The sequence below is a fragment of the Anabrus simplex genome, chromosome 7 (assembly GCF_040414725.1).
Source record: "Anabrus simplex isolate iqAnaSimp1 chromosome 7, ASM4041472v1, whole genome shotgun sequence".
Classification (NCBI taxonomy): domain Eukaryota; kingdom Metazoa; phylum Arthropoda; class Insecta; order Orthoptera; family Tettigoniidae; genus Anabrus; species Anabrus simplex.
Window position 1 is genome coordinate 178,240,829 of NC_090271.1, and position 20,642 is coordinate 178,261,470.

At 38.7% G+C, this 20,642-nt stretch overlaps 1 protein-coding gene across 1 annotated transcript in view; it reads right to left on the reverse strand.

Moving 5' to 3' along the window:
• Positions 1-20,642, reverse strand: part of LOC136877768 (golgin subfamily A member 6-like protein 6) — a 229,152-nt gene that overhangs the window by 166,009 nt on the left and 42,501 nt on the right. Inside the window, exon 5 of the mRNA XM_067151973.2 lies at positions 20,292-20,387. Within this exon, the coding sequence (XP_067008074.2) occupies positions 20,292-20,387 (96 nt within the window). The remainder of the gene's footprint in view (positions 1-20,291; positions 20,388-20,642) is intronic.

The following is a 20,642-nucleotide window of genomic DNA, read 5'->3' on the forward strand; positions in this document are numbered from 1 at the left end:
TATATCAGAAGTTCAAACTGACAACTATGTGACCCGAACCACACAGCCACTCACTTGGTGTTCTTTCTTCTTTCAAAAGGCTAAGCCTTGTTTTTGCAGCCATGGTTTCCTTTTCTCAGATATCCTTTCATCTCCAAGTACGAAGAACAATAATCTTAAAGACCATTTTTTTTAAAAATACGATGTTCTTGGTTGTTCCCTATTTTCTTCCCTTAGATTTTGTCTTAAAAAATGTATTGTAAAAGAGTATCATGACGAAGTAAGTGGTAGAAATGCTAGAGTCAGGATATTTAGGAATAATTCCCTGAATGTATCTTCTATAGCCATATTTTTTCAGGTAACATTCCCCCAAAATAAATTTGGTATTCAACAAATACTTCATTTTTCACTCAATTAATACACAAGCAATAACACAATAATACACAAGCAAAAGTCGTACACATGTACTGGTACATTTCTGAGAAGCAACTAACTAATGGGATGTTTTGTACAGTTGGGGGGAACATATGTCAGCTAGTGGCTAAATGATGCAGAAGTTTCCTTGTAGATTGAGAGCACTGTATCAAAAATGTTTTACATGTAAATATTTCATTTCCATTATATGTAACTGTGTGTACATATTATTTTGGCTAAGTTTAGGAAAAATATTCAACAAATAAAACAAGATAGGTCATGGATGACAGAGAAGAAGAAGAAGAAGAAGAAGAAGAAGAATAAGATGATGATGATGATGATGATGATGATGATGATGATGATGATGATGACGATGACAACAATTAGACATCAGGTCTTTACTTCCCAAAAAGTAAGTTTTAGGTGCTTATATAGATGGGAAAAAAATGTATAAAATTTGGTGGTGCCCTTCCGTCAATTCCTTTAAGTTTCAGCTTTGCAACCATACTTCGCCAGGAACCCAAAAGCTTTGGTTTCCTGAGAGCTGCCCGCCAAGTCATCGGAGGAACTTCGGCGGATCGCTAGCTGGCATCGTTTATGGTTAGAACTAAGACGGTATCTGATCGCCTTCGAACCTCTAACTTTCGTTCTTGATTAATGAAAACATACTTGGCAAATGCTTTCGCTTCGATCCGTCTTGCGACGATCCAAGAATTTTACCTCTAACATTGCAATATGAATGCCCCGAGGTCCTACTCCATTATTCTATGCATACAATATTCAGGAGCAGCCGGCCTGCTTTAAGCACTCTAATGTGTTCAAAGTAAACGTGCCGGCCCACCTCGACACTCAATGAAGAGTGCGCAGGAACCGCACGTGGATAACCACGGCAGCCGTGCGCTTTCGACTCGCCACCACTGGAAGGACGTCCCACGAACCATGCCAGTTAGACACCGACGAGCGATGAACCGACAGCGTGGGACACAAATCCAACCACGAGCTTTTTAACCGCAACAACTTTAATATACGCTATTGGAGCTGGAATTACCGCGGCTGCTGGCACCAGACTTGCCCTCCAATGGATACTCGTTAAAGGATTTAAAGTGTACTCATTCCGATTACGGGGCCTCGGAAAGTCCCGTATCGTTATTTTTCATTACTACCTCCCCGTGCCGGGAGTGGGTAATTTGCGCGCCTGCTGCCTTCCTTGGATGTGGTAGCCGTTTTTCAGGCTCCCTCTCTGGAATCGAACCCTGATTCCCCGTTACCCGTTACAACCAAGCCCACTTTACAAATTAGCACAATTCATTCATAAATTTCTTAAGAATAATTACAAATTTTTATCGAATAAGTCTGTAAAAACTACCATAGAACTAGTTGAGAAATTAAATAACTTTAAAATCCAACCACACCATTCTCTACACTCTTTCGATATTGTCAATATGTATCCCAGTATTAATATCAAAAAATTATTTCCTATTATTGAAAATAATTTAAACACATATAGTTGCTTAAGCAAACTTGAAATTAATGATTTTATGACCATCTTAAAATTAGTAGTTACTGACAACTTCTTCATCTTTGACAATATAATTTATCCACAAGATGGTTTGGCTATGGGTTCTCCAGCCTCAGGGATCCTAGCGGAAATATACCTAGACTTTTTAGAACACAATTTCATTGATAACAATGACGACTTTAAACATGTATTATTTTGGGCTAGATATGTAGATGACACTTTTGTGATACTGGGTGATAGATTTATCAATGCAGCTTCTACTTTTAATAGCCTCAATAAAATTGATCCGCATATTAAATTCACTCTTGAAACAGAACAAAACAAATCAATTAATTTTCTAGACATAAGAATAAGCAGATTACCTTCCTCATTATCATATATGATTTATAGAAAACCCACACATACAGCTAATACCATAAAACAAGACTCTTTTCACCCACAGTCACATAAACGTGCCTCATACAACAGTATGGTTAACCGTGCCTTCAAAATTCCACTATCAAAAAGATAACTTAAATAAAGAACTAAACATCATCCGCTCCATTGCCAAATTTAATGGTTATAATACATATTTTATTGAACAAATCATCAACATATTTAGACACCGCCCTAACACAACACTCTTAAAAGATATTCCTAAACCAGCTGCTTACACCACATTCACATTCAATGCAAATACCTACAGTATAGCTAATGTCATCAAAAAACATAATACCATGATTTCTTTTCGAACTAATAATAGAAACCTTGAATTATTACATAACTCCAACTCCATAAATAGAACAATGTCTTTTCTAAATCAGGCGTATATCGTTTTAAGTGCCACAACTGTAATTCTTCTTACATAGGTCAAACTGGTCATAACTTCAAAATTAGGTACCTTGAACATAACCATGGTAGGCGCAGAACCTACCATTGACAGTTCATAAGGCAGACATTTGAAAGATGCGTCGCAGGTACGAGGACCGTGCGATCAGCCCAAAGTTATTCAGAGTCACCAAGGCAAACGGACCGGACGAGCCGACCGATTGATTTTGATCTAATAAAAGCGTCCCTTCCAATTCTGGTCGGGACTCTGTTCGCATGTATTAGCTCTAGAATTACCACAGTTATCCAAGTAAAGTGGTACGATCTAAGGAACCATAACTGATTTAATGAGCCATTCACGGTTTCACCTTAATTTGGCTTGCACTGAGACATGCATGGCTTAATCTTTGAGACAAGCATATGACTACTGGCAGGATCAACCAGGGAGCTGGCTAGCTCGAGAGCCAAAACTGAGCGTCGTAGCCCGCCGCCGATGAGTGCGGCCTGCGGGACACAGACTTGCGCCAACTAAAATTTCATAGGCCGCCGAGCACGGGCTCTCACCAGGCTGGGCGTGTCTGCACTAGGGATCTGGTCCCTTCACCATCCATCCTCACATCTCCACTTCATCCGCTGCGAGGCCGGCAGGACCGTACGAAAGGCGTACGACACTACATTCTCACGCCCGAGTAAGGGCGAGCGGTTACCAACATTACTGAGCGCCGCATATGAGCATGAACACTGGGTGTGCAGAGGCTCACAGCATTCACATTCCTAGAAAATAACATTCGCAGGATTACCAACATGACAACTAGAGAAAGGATATAGGAAGCAGGCCAGGAGACCATACAGAGGACGTGATCTTACATGATGTTGTAGGGAAAAAGACGTGAGAGCGTTTACCCTTCATTCAACTTTACTAATAATTAAGAAAATTTAACAAATAAATATTCCAGCAATCAAAAGGATATCATTAACCAGAAACAAGATGAAACAAAGCACGAGATTTCTGTCCAAGGTTCAAAATTGCATTAAAATGTTTTAACTACTTTTAAGGAAATTGAGCATAGCTGACTATGAAATTCATAATGGAAATTTAACATGGAATATAAACACACTTACAACCATCTTACAAAGTAAATAGAAAAAGAGTTTACAAATTATTACCAATAGTTTACAAGGAAAATAACAACGGAATTTGAAATTTAATGCAGAGGCCTTTGGAGTTGCTCCTCCCCTAACACACATCAGCGAGAGACGCATCACTCCCCAGGCTTACCTTAAATTAATCCAGCTAGGGAGGCAACCTGAATGGAAAAATTAAAATTTACATCACACGAAAGGTTAATAAAAAGGAATTGCCTCCAAAGAAAAGGGTATGCCTAGCTGACAAACTAAGGCATTACAAAACCAAAACAGCAAAAACCAGGGTTTAAGATAAACTCCGAACAAATGAATTTACATATTAACATTCGAGAAAAGAAAACATGCTTACCCTGAGGTGACCGGAGCCACTGAGCAGACCACCAAGAAGGTGCGTCCGACCGTGAGGACGTACGAAAACCAAAGACGCAGACCAGAGCCCTGGTACAACAGAGTAGCCAAACGCCGGAAATTGAGAAACACTCAAACAGCCAATCAGGGAAGCTACCTATGATTTGATCCGCAATTTTCACCAATCAAAATGACTGTTATTCCAGCCAATTAAAAAAAAACCTTACCTAATATGGTAATGCGGGAAACACATTCTAGAGGTTTTGATTGTGAAACTCAGCAATTTTGTGATCGAAGCCTCCATGTGGCAAATACAGGCTGACACAAAATTTGGGTTACAACAAGCATACTACTGGAGATCTCCAGTGCCCAAAAACACAATTTCTTTCAACACTCATAATGATTATTATATATATATATATATATTAATTATTTCCTGTTAGACCTGAAAATTCTTTAAATTCACCAAAAATTCACAACAAATAAAAAACCTATTTCATCAACTTCTTCACAAATGTCTTAATTCTTGTGATGGGAATTTTACCACAAATTTACATAAATACAGAATCAAATAAACAAATATTTAATTGAATTCTTCAATAATGTCTGAGAGTTCCTTAGTTTTTCAATGATGATTTCATGATAAATTTTTAGTATAATGACAAGAATTAAATGATTCCATCCACTTAATGAACTTCTCACCACTGGTGACATTGCTCTACTTGAAGCTTTCTATGATCTGAAATCTGCCTTATGTAACCGCTCCTGTGCTAGTGATGCCAGATTTTTCTAAACGTTTCATTCTCCAAACTGATGCCTCATCTACCGGTATATCTGGTGTGCTCCTTCAGGAATTTGAAGGTGGACGTCATCTAATTTCTTATGCTTCCCGTAGTCTCAATCCTGCTGAATGTAATTATTTGATCTATGAATTAGAAGCTTTAGCTGTTGTTTTCTCTCTAGAAAGATTTGGAATGTACCTCGAACACCTCCCATTTGATCTTGAAACAAATAATCAGGCGCTGAGTTGGGTACAGGCCAAACCAAAAAGGACTGGTCATCTTGCACGTTGGGCAGTATGTATCTCAGCTTTTCAATTTGAAGCTCGTCACATTTGTGGGATTTAAAGATAAAAATTTCATTGTTCCGTATTGAAACCCTAATTTCAATTTAAACGACATTTCTGAAAAACCCAATATCCTTTTTGACTTCCTAATTCTTCTTCTCAAAAATTCCAAATTCCAAAACCCCAATTCTATTTTCCATGCCTTACAAAGTTCCCACCCACATTTTCTACCTCCAATAACCCACCCTCCTAACCCACCCTAAACTACCCCTCCTTCATTTCCCTATCTTATCCTTCCTCAATACCATCTAACTTCAATTTCTTTTATTCTTTCTCTTATTTCACTATCACTCTTCCTCTGTTAATTTATTCTACCTTCTCTATTAAAAAAAAAAACCATCGACCTTCATTTCGGTTCTCCTCTTTCAAATTTTAACTCTTGTCTTGCGCCAACTTCAACTACTTCAATCATGACCTAAAATTTTTTCAATTTAAAAAATAGCGCACTGTGCATATAAGTTTTCATTTGTTTTCCGATATTGCGCTTTTTACTATATTTCTTTCTCTTTACAATTGTTCTTTCAAGTCAACTGTTTTCCAAGAACTTAGCAGGAGCACAAGTACTCATTCAATTATACTGATTTGCGTTGTATATTTCTATATACACGTACTTAACTTCCCGCAACCGAGACAAATACTGGACCTTCAGGATATTCTCCATTCTACTTTGGCGTTCGAGACCGCAGCGCATGACCTTGAATGTGCCGCGCTGATCACCGGGAGCTGGCGGTTTGCTTCTACAAATCTATTCGTCTGCGACTTCAAGTTATTTATGATCTTCATATATTATTTGATAGTGTTGTGACTTTGTGCCTGACAGAGTGTGGAAACTGACCCTTTTGACTGTTCTCCAATATTCATAAACATAGTGAGACTTCGCCTATCATTGCGTGTGCCATACTACCATTCTTAATATGTCCGCCTCCGTAGCGTAACGGTTAGTGTTATTAGCTGCCGTCCTCGGGGGCCCGGGTTCGATTCCCGGTACTGCCAGGAATTTAAGAATGGCAGGAGGGCTGGTATGTGGTTGAAATGGTACATGCAGCTCACCTCCAATGGGGGTGTGCCTGAAAAGAGCTGCACCACCTCAGGATGAGGACACGACACATATTCTTAATATTACGTACTGTTTCATCTTATACCGATCCAGAGTTTAATTAATCCTTTTCTTTTTCTTTTTCATATGCATTGTTTTACATGTTTTTACGGCTGACGATGACCTGGACTAGGGTCGAAACCGGTCCCATTTATATTTACTATTAAATAAAAATGTAATCACTACATTTCTTTCCTATGTATTGAATAGGTTGAACCTCTTTTTCAATTATTTAATTTTGAACATTTGTGGGACTCAAAATGTTGTTGCTGACAGTCACAGTAGGATATTCTACCCCGGCAGTTCTTATCCTCAATCAGAGCCTGCAGATCCCTCTCCTGAACAAGTTTCGGCCCTTGTTAATGTAGTTTTGACCAATTCCCCTTTCCTTTTCGAAGATATTTCTAAACATCAGGAAGACGACCCTGAATTGAAGGCTATCATTTACAGGATTAAGTCTGGTGAGCATGTCAAACCCTATGTCATTAAGAATGGTGTTCTGTGTTGTCCTGCTCGTGGTTGCAAAGACCCCAAAATAGTTGTTCCAGCTAATTTAGTTCCTGCTCTTTTCAAATATTTCCATGAATACCCTGTCAGTGGGCACCTCGGTGTGTTCAAGACTAGAGAGAAAATCCGTAAACATTTCATTTGGAAATCCATGGATGGTGAAATCCGCACCTTGGTTAAATCTTGTAAAACCTGTAATATTAGTAAACATGCTCCTAATACCTGACTAGGTCTGTCGTCACCTGAGCAAGCTTCTCGCCCCATGGAGAGACTGTTTATAGATTTCACTGGTCCGTTTCCACGATCACGGACCGGCCATCGTTTCATACTTGTGTGTGTTGATGCGTTCTTGCATTTTACATGGCTGTTTCCTACTCATATGGCTAATGGAAATACTACTATTTCTTGCTTGAAACAGATCTTTGCTTCATTTGGACCCTGTCATTTTTTGGTAAGTGACAATGCTAGAGCTTTTACATCTGTGCAATTCTGTAACTTCTGTTTTGACTTATCTAATTCTCTTGTAACTACTACCCCTTATTATCCCAGGCCTAATTATGCTGAAAGAGTCAAATCGGAATCTCAGATCTGCTTTTATCGAATACCATTCTTCTGACCACTCTAAGTGGGATTCATCACTTAATTGGTTATCATTTGCTTTCAACACTGCAGTTCATGAAAGTCATAAGCAAACTCCTGCTTCATTGATGCTAGCGTTCACCCCCAATTCTCCACTCTCTAATCTGTGGTCTATTAACGATCTTCTACCTGATGTCGCAAATCCAGAAACGATCCATGCTGCTTGGCACCGTGCACGTAAAACTTTGAAAGTAGGCTATATTACGCTAAGGTTCAACGTAACTATAACCACGGGCGAAGACCGCACAATCTGTCTGTGGGTGACCAGGTTTATGTAAGGACTCATACTATGAGTAGTGCTGCGGACCGTGTCATTAGTAAGTTGGCCCTCAGATTTCGAGGTCCCTGCATAATTTTGAAATTTTTAACCCCTGTGTCATTGTTAGTCAACGATCCTGAAAAGAAGAGGATCAGTTGAGTCCATTTGTCACAAGTCAAGATCTCCTAGTTATGAGATGATACTTTAGAAACCATTAGTTACTTAAGGAAACTTAGTTGTACGCAAATGTTTGGGGTACATATCCGGCCAGATACACTGGCAAGTTTATAGGTTTTTTAGTTGTAATAAAAATGGTCATTTGAGACCATGTTAGGTATAATTTAGTATGTCCTTTAGGTTAAGATTTTCATTCATTGTCATAACTAGGGATCACTTGTAAAATTTTTGGGTATTAAGGTAAACACCAGTGAACTTTCCTAATTTCATTTGGTCTCTTGTGTTTGGTAAATTTTTAAACATGCTTGCCCTGGAGGTGGGGCTTGGAGTTTCCACAGATATTTGGGGTGAGGTTATCCTTCTTGCATGGAATTTTAACAATACCAGTTATGTAGTAATAGTTGTCAAGAAAAACAGAAAACCCACCCTTCAGTCTATGTTTCTAAGACTCATCTGCATAGCCGAGCTATGGCTTTTCCTGTATAACTTCCTTTTCTGCTGTGGACTGATCTCTGTTCCAGTGATCACAATAACCTATTCCAGCCAGGGAACCTGCCGTGCCTGTTGGAAGGGGCACTATGAATTCTGACCTGTTTGCATCCAACCAGGGAGTGCAGTGTCGCAGAATTCCTGGTGGTGACAGTTGCCCAGTACTGCGCCATGTCTTACTACATGTTCACTGTGAGTTCTCTACTCGAGTGAACCAAAGGAAGCTTCATTGGAGACCCTCGTGGGACTGAAAAGGGAAACCGTGTTGGCAGATGGCCGATGTCAGCTATCCTATGGACAGCAATACCTGTGGTTGAGCTTAGGAAATTCTGCTTCCAAGATACTCTTAGCAAGAGTCGCATCAAGATGTGGGTGATATGTGTTGGTATCAGTGTGTTTTCACAGATTTGGGACCTCCAGTTAAAACCACCATTTAATGTAAAGTGTTTTTAATTTAATTATCGAGCAGAGCTCGAGATTCGGCGGTGGAGGATGTCGTCAGTGGTGAGAAGTTCATTAAGTGGATGGAATCATTTAATTCTTGTCGTTTTGCTAAAAATTTGTCATGAAATCATCATTGAAAAACTAAGAAACTCTCAGACATTTTCGAACAATTCAGTTAAATATTTGTTTGTTTGATTCTGTACTTAGGTAAATTTGTGGTAAAATTACCATCACAAGAATTAAGACATTTGTGAAGAAGTTGATGAAATAGGTTTTTTATTTGTTGTGAAATTTTTGTGAATTTTAAGAATTTTCAGGACTAACAGGAGAGACAATTGATATTTATTTAATAACCATTATGAGTGTTGGAAGTAATTGTATTTTGGGGACTGGAGATCTCCAGTAGTACGCTTGTTATAATTCATCTTTTGTGTCATCCTGTATTTGCCACGTGGAGGCTTCGATCACGAAATCGCTGAGTTTCACAATCAAAACCTCTAGAATGTGTTTCCCACATTACCAAATTAGGTAAGGTATTTTCATTGGCTGGAATGACAGCCATTTTGATTGGTGAAAATTTCGGATCAAATCATAGGTAGCTTCCCTGATTGGCTTTTGAGTGTTTCTCAATTTCCGGCCTTTGGCTACTCTGATGTAGCAGGGCTCTGGTCCGTGTCTTTGGCTCCGGTCACCTCAGGGTAAGCATGTTTTCTTTTCTCTAATGTTAAATTAATATGTAAATTCATTTGTTCGGAGTTTACCATAGACCCTGGTTTTTGCCGTTTTGGTTTTGTAATGCCTTAGTTCGTCAGCTACGCATACCCTTTGTTTTGGAGGCAATTCCTTTTTATTCACCTTTTGTGTAATGTAAATTTTAATCTTTCCATTCGGGTTGCCTCCTGTTGTGCTGCATTAATTTAGGGTAAGCCTGTGGAGTGATGCATCTCTCGCTGCCTATCGGTAATAATTTGTAAACTCTTTTTCTATTTACTTTGTAAGATGGTTGTAATTATGTTTATATTCCCTGTTAAATTTCCCTTATGAATTTCATAGTCAGCTATGCTCAATTTCCTTAAAAGTAGTTAAAACATGTTATCGCAATTTTGAACCATGGACAGAAATCTTGTGCTTTGTTTCATCTTGTTTCTGGTTAATGATATCCTTTTGATTGCTGGAATATTTATTTGTTAAATTTTCTTAATTATTAGTAAAGTTGAATGAAGGGTAAACGCTCTCACGTCTTTTTCCCCTACAACATCACGTAAGATCACATCCTCTTTAGGGTTTCCCGGCCTGCTGCCTATATACTTTCTCTAGTTGTCATGTTCATAATCCTGCGAATGTTTGTTTCTAGCAATGTGTATGTTGTTGATATTTAAAATGCTTTTCATGGTGTATCATTGGCTGACGTATGTTCCTTCAGATTTGTTATTTTGGATTATTACATTATTACTTTGTTTTATATGTACCTTAAATTATGTGACACACTTTTAAAAGGGACCGGGGGGGGGGGGGGGGGTGACAATCCGTCATGAGTTACCTTCAGGAAGCACATCGTAGAGTGGTGGGATTTCTGTCTTTGGCATCATGTAGAGGAGACGTGTTGTCTGGGAACTCTGGCTTCTCTTGGGGCAAGCAAATCTTAAATTTCCTAATGTAACTTTATTTCATTGCACTTTTTTTAATTTGTCACAGGAGTTTACCCATCAATTTCTTTCTACCATCTAAGATGGGGTAAAGTGGTTTTACATCCATCTTCATTTTGCTATGAAGCGAGTTTTTTCAAAAGTTTTGTCATTTAAATTAATATTTCATTAAGCTTGGCCTCAGTAGTTCTGTTTCATTTTTATTTTCTTTCGACCTGTGTTTTTTTTAGTGATGGTGGTCACTTCTTATATAATGTATTTTTTTTGCTAGGGGCTTTACGTTGCACCGACACAGATAGGTCTTATGGCGACGATGGGATAGGAAAGGCCTAGGAGTTGGAAGGAATCGGCCGTGGCCTTAATTAAGGTACAGCCCCAGCATTTGCCTGGTGTGAAAATGGGAAACCACGGAAAACCATCTTCAGGGCTGCCGATAGTGGGATCCATGAAGTTTACTACTGGCAACATTGTAAGACTGCAAGTTAATTGCATCTGGGTTTCTTTTTTCTATTTTGTGTTTTATATTAACAGTAGTGTTCTTTATTTATTTCACATGAAATTTTAGTACCGACAAGACTGCAAGATTGCAACTTATTTATTTCAGGGTTTTCTTTTCTATTTTGTATTTTATGTTAACAACAGTGGTCACTATTTTCTTTTTATATGTTTTTATAATAAATACGTATTTGCGATAAGTAGATATTAACTAAATTATTCTTTGTTCGAAATTTCAGCCACAAAAGTACTTTGATTTCACAACCTCGTATGGTTTCTTCCACTTTCCACATCCTGCCGTTATTTTCCATGTATGTTACCTTGTTTAATTTTGTTTTTACAAGATGATTTTTTAAATTATTCTTAAATTTTATTTAAAGTTTCCAAATTAGCCCGCAACAGGGCTGAACACCAATAATAATACAGTAATGTCATTGCTTTACGTCCCACCAAGTACTTTTGCAGTTTTCGGAGACGTTGAGGTGCAAGAATTTAGTCCCACATGAGTTCTTTTATGTGCCAGTAAATCTACTGACATGAGGCTGATGTATTTGAGCACCTACAAATACTACCGGACTGAGCCAGGTACGAACCTGCAAAGTTGGGGTCAGAAGCCCAGTGGCTCAACTGTCTGAGCTCCTCAGCCCGGTGGGTCGCACACTGATTGACTGGCAATAGAGCATCATCATTCCCATCTTCTAAAAGATGGGAAGCCCAGCCAAATATGATGATTGCCACTAAATTCGAATTTTGAGTCATGCAATGAAGGTATTCAAATATGTTCTTGATAAAAGGATTTGTGAGATTGTTGAGCTTTCCCGAAACCAAGCCAGATTTGTGAAGATTTGTGGCACAATTGATCCATTCCATGCTACACAGCTTTTGGTTGAAAAACATTGCGATAAGAACAAGCCGATCTATCTTGCTTTCCTGGACCTTGAGAAGGCCTTTGATTATGTACTGCATGACCTCATATGGCTAGCACTGCAAGAACATGGCTTGGCAGAATACTTGTCAGCTGGGTACAGCTGCTTTATGTAGACCCAAGGAGCTATATTCAGGCCGCTGCAGGAGCAACCAGTGACTTTCCCATCACTGTCTGTGTTCACCAAGGTTCAGCACTGTCACCACTCATATTCATTTTAATGATGGATGCTGTAACAGCAGATCTGCACCAGCCTTTGCTATGGATACTTTTCTATGCTGATGATGTCATGTTAGCCTCTGGGACTCAGGCTGATCTGCAATGGCAAATCCAAGAATGGAGAGATTGTCTGGCACAATATGACCTGCACCTCAATAAAAATAAGACTGAATATTTGACATCAGATCCACAAGCAATCAGAACCATTCAGGTAGATGATGAGGACCTGCTGCGAATGCTATGACTGGCTCCATGATTGCGGATGATGGCTGAATTGTTGAAGAGATCAGTGCAAGGATAACCACAGCATGGATGAAATGTGCACAACATTCAGCATCACTTGTAACTGGAGGATGAAAGGTGATCTCAAAAGTCTTATACTGTTATCTGAACTTTTGTACTGTATGGTTGCAAATGATGGCCAAGTACAACTGAGACTGAGCAACGATGGGTATCATGGAGACAAAGATGCTGAGGTGGACACCTGGTGTCACTAAACTGGATTGCATCTCCAATAAAACCATCAGGGAGAGATTCAGGGTTGCACTGATTCAAGACAAAATGAACAAGAGTTATCTATGATTGTTTGGACATGTACTAAGGACAGTGACTGATACTATCACAAAAATGGGTTACATATCAGAAGTTGTCAGTAGAAGACCAAAAGAATGACCAAAGCAGTGACAGACTGATACTGAAAGACAAAAAGCTGTGTGCAAATTCAAGATGGCAGATCAAGTTGTTTTGAGACCAAGAGCAAAGTTCAACAAGGGTCTATCACCACTTTTCTTCATCACTATAATGGATGAGGTTATAAAAGCAGTGGAAATTAAGGATCAGACAACAAATACACTTGTATTTGCTAATGATGTTATGCTATGGGATGAGACAGAAGCAGTTCAAGCTAAACTAGATCTTTGACAATAAGAATTTGAAAGAACGGGGATGATCATCAACCAAACTAAACCTAGTGGTTTGGTGATGAGTCAAATTAAAGGTCTGAAGCATTCCATATTCAGGTGCAAAATGAAGTTCCATCATTCGTGTCTCCCAAACAACAAGGTGAGACAAAATAAGAAATGATAATATCCAGCAACAACTTGGATTGGACAAGAATCTATTGGAACCTTTTGTTTTAAGCAGATTATGATGGTATGGACATTCAAGAAGGATGGCTCCAATTAGGACCCCAAGAGCATACTATGAAAGGAATGTTGTTATTTGACACCATGATTTTCAGGAAAAGCAAATTTTCAAATAACACGCAAAATGAAATGCAAATTGGCACCAAAAGTACATCAGCTGTGGCTGGATAGGATGAACCCACACCCATATCCAGCTTACTGAAGCAAAGAATTGATGATGATGATGATGATGATGATGATGATGGTGGTGGTGGTGGTGGTGGTGGTGGTGGTGGTGATAAGCTGCACCATGAGTCATTATTTCATGACCTTATCATTCTTCCCTTGGATCAACATTTATTTTGATAACATTTGCATCGTAAGTACCATAAGGAACTTTTTATTTGTTAGTGGCCTGAGATCCTCCAGATATCTCAATGCTCAACAAGCTTAGCTGTAAATGGGTGCAGTATATCATATGATGAATAAATAACCATCTAATATTTCGATACAATTTATCCTTCTTCAACATTATATGCAGTTTGATATGTATGATGTGTTTTAACTCTCTTGGAGCCAGGCAGTAGTGCGAGCACCTGCCCTTTCAATTACCAAAGCTGATCAGGTTGGCCTTTAAAAATCCAGTTGGAAGTTCCCAGAGCCGATTACATCGGCTGGCTTAAAATTCTGTGATACATATAATTTTGTGGCAACCTATAGTGACATGCATACACTTGTGACAACCTATAGTAAAGGGGCTACAAGTTATTGTATGCCCGACCTTGCTTTGACAGTTCTAAGAGGGTCTTCTAACTTTCACAAGAATCGTTTCCTGTGTTTAGAAATACCGATAACCGGTCAGTAAGAGAATGCTCCTTGCAGTGAGTGGATTTGTGACAGCAATACGGCAAGTGGTTCATGTGGTATATTTTCAGCAGGTATTGATGATGATAAATTAATGCAGTATTTGAAATAATGCGAAGTTAATTTGGATGATTTAACGGATAGCAATAGTGAATTTAGTTCAGATAGTAGTGATGAAATTATACCGGACACGCCCCCGGGATCACCGCAGCTAAAGAAGAGGCGTTTATTTGTTTCTAACAACACTGAAGCTTCTGTGAATATGGTGGTAGATGAAGCTAGTGATGACGAAGATGATGATGATGATGTCTCTGGAGAACATTTTGTGAAATTTCTCCCAATGAACCAGATAACATTCCTCAACCTCCTATCTCCTTCATGGAACTTCCTGGACCTAAACATGCCCCAACCATCTGATTCTTCGTCCATATCATACTTCAATTTAATTTTCACTTTCTCTCTCCTAAACCTTACAGTCCTCTATCATTTCGTACATGACGGTCCCCGTGGGCCAAGTGTAGCGAGCCAGCCCCTCATCTGGAGGTCATGGGTTGGATTCCCAGCCAGGTCAAGGATTTTTACCTGGGCCTGAGGGTTGGTTCGAGGTCCACTCAACCTAAGTGACCCTAAGTGATTGCAATTGAGGAGATATCTGAGGGTGAGAGGGCGACCCTGGTCTAGAAACCAAGAATAATGATCGAGAGGATTCGTCCCACTGACCATGCGTCACATTGTAAACTGCAGGTCTTCAAACTGAGCAGCGGTCATTTGGTAGGCCAAAGCCCATCAGGGCTTTAGCACCAGATCATTAATTGCGTATAATCTGTTGTATTGTAAAATGTTCTTTTTTGAAATAGATACTGGAACCGAAAAAAGAAAAGGATTTTTTCTGAAAACACAAACTATAATATCAACTATTGTTATTTTTATTTTTTAATATTTCAAAATTATTTTTAAACTGTGTAGTGCACACATAGAAAATTTCTTGTCAGTATTTGCCATACATCGATACATATACGCAAAATTTATCGGTGAGTAAAATTTTCTGTCTGGCCAGGACATCTTGCTAAGGTAATGAAGTAGACCATACAGTCAGCTACTCAACACTGAGTGTTCAGCGACAGTAAATAACTCAAACTCCCTGAGGGGATCAATGGCTTCGGGCGGATGAGTCTCTTTAGGTGGGGTGATGGTCCCCAGGGTGGAGGAAATGCCACCTGAACCCATAAAGCAGCATCTGTTCTCCATGTTAGGAGCAGCTGCCTCCTACTGCTGGGCAGCAGCAGTGTAGGTGAATGTCTAAGGCGGATGAATACCTAGGTGTCAACGACAAGGACAGAAGGCAATGGTAAACCACTCCTGTATTATTACCAAGAAAATTATATGGAAAGTTTCTCAGTTGTTTTAAATATGGTACCCAAGGGTAGGACCCCCAGGCCAGTAAGTACCGAATATGCTACTGGGGAAGAGCAACAGTCACTTACAAGTAATCTCAGTTTGAATGACATGAATGGGATAAATCCTTCTGGAGGCCTACTTCCCAATGTTGTCCATGATGAAAGGAAGGATCTGCGCTGTATGACAACCCATCATATCGCAACATGGAATGTTCGAGGAATGTGTAAGAGGAAACTTGACATTGTTAAGAAGGAAATGATGAGCTTAAACATTTATCTGCTTGATATTAGCGAGTTTTATTTGACAGGAAATAGCTTCTTCTTCAAGTCAGATGACTTATTTATTATTCTGGAAATGATAACAGAAAGCAGAATGGTGTAGCTTTCATTGTGAACAAGAAAATTGCAGGTCCAAACTTCACACTCCATTGAGCTTAAGAAGAGATTTGAATTGCTTGAGACTGATGAAAAGCATCCTGATGAGCTATGGCAGGAAATAGAGTCCATCATTACTTCAACAGCACAAGAACACTTATTATTACCATACAAGAAACCAGAGAAGCGTCACAAATGGCTCTCTGCACATATAATACAGATCACAGATCAAAGGAGATCAGCCAAGGCTAATGGTAATAGAGATCTTGTTAGACAGCTGAATGCAGATTTTCAACGAGCTGCAAGGAAAGACAAGGAAATACACTGAAGTCAGCAGTGCCACCAATTAGAAGAGGACTCCAAGAAGGGTCACACCCGGAACCTTTTCAGGCAGGTATAGAAAGTTCGAACTCCTTTTAGTGTTACACAAAATCAACTTCATGATCCGTATCATATTTTAACAGATTCACAATTAAGTAATTTTTTATTTTCCACCACTGGTTAAAAGTGGTACATGTTTCGTATATTATTAACATCTTCAACCACATAACACTGTTTAGATGAAAAATTCATATATTGATAAAGTATCAATGCTTTGAGAGAAAGTGTTCTTAAAAATAGCATAAGAAGATTAAAGGACAACATTTTATAAGGACACTTTTTCTCAAAGCATTGATACTTTGTCAATATATGAATTTTTCATCTAAACAGTGTTATGTGGCTGAAGATGTTAATAATATACGAAACATGTACCACTTTTAACCAATAAGTTGCCTTAAGCAATTAATGTATCGACAAGGTGAAAAATTAAAAAAAAAAAGCAACTTATTTGTGAACTCCTTTTAGTGCTCGTAAAGGAGCAATAAATGCAAGAATGGGAAGATCTTGACTGCACAACAAAGTATTAAGAACAGATGGTGTGAGTATACTGAACAGCTATATTCCCACAATGGAAAAGCTTTTCCATCATGTAGCATTGAACCATATGAATTAGAACCAGATATCCTGCAGGAAGAAGTGGAATGGGCACTGAAACAGTTACCAGATAATAAAGTTCCTGGTTTTGATTATATCGCAACTGAACTGCTAAAGCCCATCCCTTTGGCAGCTATGGCAAACTACCACCTGGCCAAGGGGATGGAAAAGATCGATCTTTATCTCATTGCCTAAGAAAGGAGATGTCAGTGACAGCTCTAATTATCATACTGTAGCTTTGATTCCACACACTAGAAAAGTTCTTCTAAAAATCATACAGAAACGTCTTGTGCCCATCCTTGAAGCTCAGTTACCTGATGTTCAAGCTGATTTCTGTCGAGGTCGTGGCACCCGCGATCATATTACTAATCTGCGGTGAATCATGGAGAAAGCACGTTAATACTAGAAAACCATCTACATGTGTTTTATTGATGACAGAAAAACCTGTATTGCAAGCTGTCCACTTCATGACCGTATCGATGAATTCAATCAACAAATTATTAAACAAATTAATTTAAAACACCACCTAATCGATACTTTATTTCTTGCCTTTGGGCAGAATTATAAAAACGTTATAATATATAGGACATGTTTCAACCACTTAGTGGTCATCTTCAGCTGTCTTTAAAATAGCTTAGATGAAACAATTTGATTAGTAAGTGCATTAAAATCTTAAATTACTTTCCCATGGGAACCTATAACTATTGCTTATAGCACTTGAAATTTGAGAGAGGGAGGTGGGGAATAAGTGGGGAGGGGGGAGATTTTAGCGATGTGGTGTGTAAAAAGGTACTTAAATTACAATTAGCGTCTACAGTAAAAAAAACTTATTTTCTAATTGAACATATTTAAAAAGTCTAAAATGTCTGTGATTGGGCACTTTTTGTAAAAAACACTAGGTGGCTTGATCTTGCTTATGTTAAAATCGATGTGTATAACAGTCTTCAAGTTTCTTATTGATTATCTGTTGTGTTCATTATCTTCCTTTAAAGTTGTTTTTTATTTTTAGTACCAGGTTGTGTTGAACTGTTTATATACAATGGTCCTATGGTGACTTTTCTATTAAGTTGTGTCAAATAGCGGTCTTCAGATTTGGGCAGCTTGCCTCACGATCTTTCTGGAGTGGTGTTTATACTCCGCCGCCTTGGGACTGTTTTCGTGTACACGACCTAGTGTTGTACATCACAACATTTGTCCCATTTGTTCATGACATAACCAATTCACAATCATTGATGAATTTATGCAACATAAACAATATTTTGCATATATACACGTGATTTAAAGTGATTTGTTAGACCCTGAGTTTTTTTTTACAGGTATGTTATGCGTTATAATTAGTGTTTCTGACAGACTGAAAAGCTTTAAAGTTACCAGTCTCTGATGATCTCAAATATCATCCAAAAGAAAATAAAAAATTCCTACTTCTTTGTCAGATGCTATTTCAGCTGGAGCATACACTTGTATTATTGTTATAGTTCCACCACCAATTTTGATTTTCAGCACTGCCTTTCTTTCTGTAGTCCTTCAATTTCTAAAACATTTCAGCTGTAATGTTTATTGATGAGAAATACAACTCCACGTAGAAGCATTGTCTTACCAAAATGGTACAAGAGAGTTCCATCTCTTGTCTCTACAACAGATTCTCCAGCATGTCTTACCTCTGAGAGTTCAAGTATATACCACTTGATGTTGTCACAGACAGTGTGTAGGTCAATATTATTGCCTTCTCAACCAAGAAGGGTTCAGTGAGAATTGTTACTTTATCATGTGTTTAACAGAAGTCACATGTCCCACAATGCTGCTTCTGTCACCAACATTCCTTCTACCTCCTTACCTGGCAATTGCAGCCTGTACCCTTCAATGCTGGGTACTGAGGGCATCCAAGGCTATTTTTCCTCACTTTATTTACGATGGAATAGGGGTTTGACTTGTCTTCTCCCATGATCAAGCACTCCAGCTTGGGGGATTATAATTTCAGCCGCCCTCAACACAGGGTGCAGACACTGTTGTTAGCCACCCCTAATCTGGAGCACAGACACTTCCTAATAGATTTCAGTGGCATTTTCCTCTTTTGAGGAGCTCATCCACCTGAAGCTATTGGCCTCTTTAGGGTCAGATTATTTCCTGACACTCAGTGTTGAGTTGCTCCATTATCATAGCAATGTGTAAAAGGCCCTTGCAATTAGCAAAGGACGTATATCCTTTTACTGGCCTACCTACCAAGTAGAGTGGTTGAGTGGTTACACATGTTAATGCTATGGAACCAAGCTCTGCATTCAGGAGGTAAGTGGGTTTGAACCCCATCGTCAGCTGTAGTGAGAATGTTTAATTTTTTTTTCACTTCCAGGCAAATCCTGGGGTAGTTCCTATTCATAGACCATAGGCATATGGTACTTACATACATACTAATGAATCTACCCAATTACAGACCTAACCCCCTTCCTTTTTCCTGTTTTTATTTTCAAAGATCAACTCTGTGCTAGAAAGAACCTGGTTCTATCTAGTCTTCGGTAGCTGCAGTGAAAGCAGAAGGGACAGAGCTCATGTAAAACCTAACAAAAGAAGAACTGCATCATTGTTTCTAACAGTGAAAAAACCGAGCTCGATAGCTGCAGTCGCTTAAGTGCGGCCAGTATCCAGTAATCGGGAGATAGTGGGTTCGAGCCCCACTGTTGGCAGCCCTGAAAATGGTTTTCCATGGTTTCCCATTTTCACACCAGAAAAATGCCGGGGCTGTACCTTAATCAAGGCCACGGCTGCTTCCTTCCACTTCCTAGGCCTTTCCTATCCCATCGCCACCATGACATATCTGTGTTGGTGTGGTGTAAAACAAATAGAAAAAAAAAGTGAAAAATTTCCACGGAGCAATAAGCTAAACAAGGAGGGGACTGCACTGAAAATGACATTTACATTTAGTAATTACTTGAACAACCACTTTTAGAGCACCAATCTGGTTATTTGCTAGTTGCACCTAGTATGATTAAAGAGCATTTTACCAAATGATAGCTTAGTAAATTTCAGAGTGTCAGAACTTTATCTCAGATTTTTAAAGTGGCAGAACCCAATGATGTGGAGTTGTCACATTTAAATACCACTAAAGGCCATCGACATCAGCCAGTAACAATCTACTATCTTAGAAATAGAAAGTCAATGACTATCTGACTGCACTAGTGAGGTTACCTTGATAACTCAAAGAAAGGAACTGCTATGCCAACCTAATTTGCTAAAGGCTGTTTTGAGGATTGTCTAAATTTTCCCACACAAACAACCTCGATGACTATATTATGTTAAAATACATATTAATATATTTGTACAACTTACAAGTTCATTAGATTTTGCCTGCAATGCCTTCAGCTCAGCTTGAGTATCTGAATTAGACTGTTGTAAATTTTCAATTATTTTCACCTGAGATGCATTCTGGAATAGTAAAGATGAAAATGATATGTATCATTCATTATAAAGCATACTAGTGAAATAGTTAATAGTAAATTATGTTACAATGAGCATAACAAGGAGATTAAACCAATCTTGAGAGAGAGAGAGACACACACACACACAGTGCCATTTCATTTATGCTTTATGTGTACGTTACAATTAAAATAAAAGTATATTGTGGTTCCACCCATTCAATACAAGAAAAATTAATGCAAGGTTACATTATAAGTCAATCAC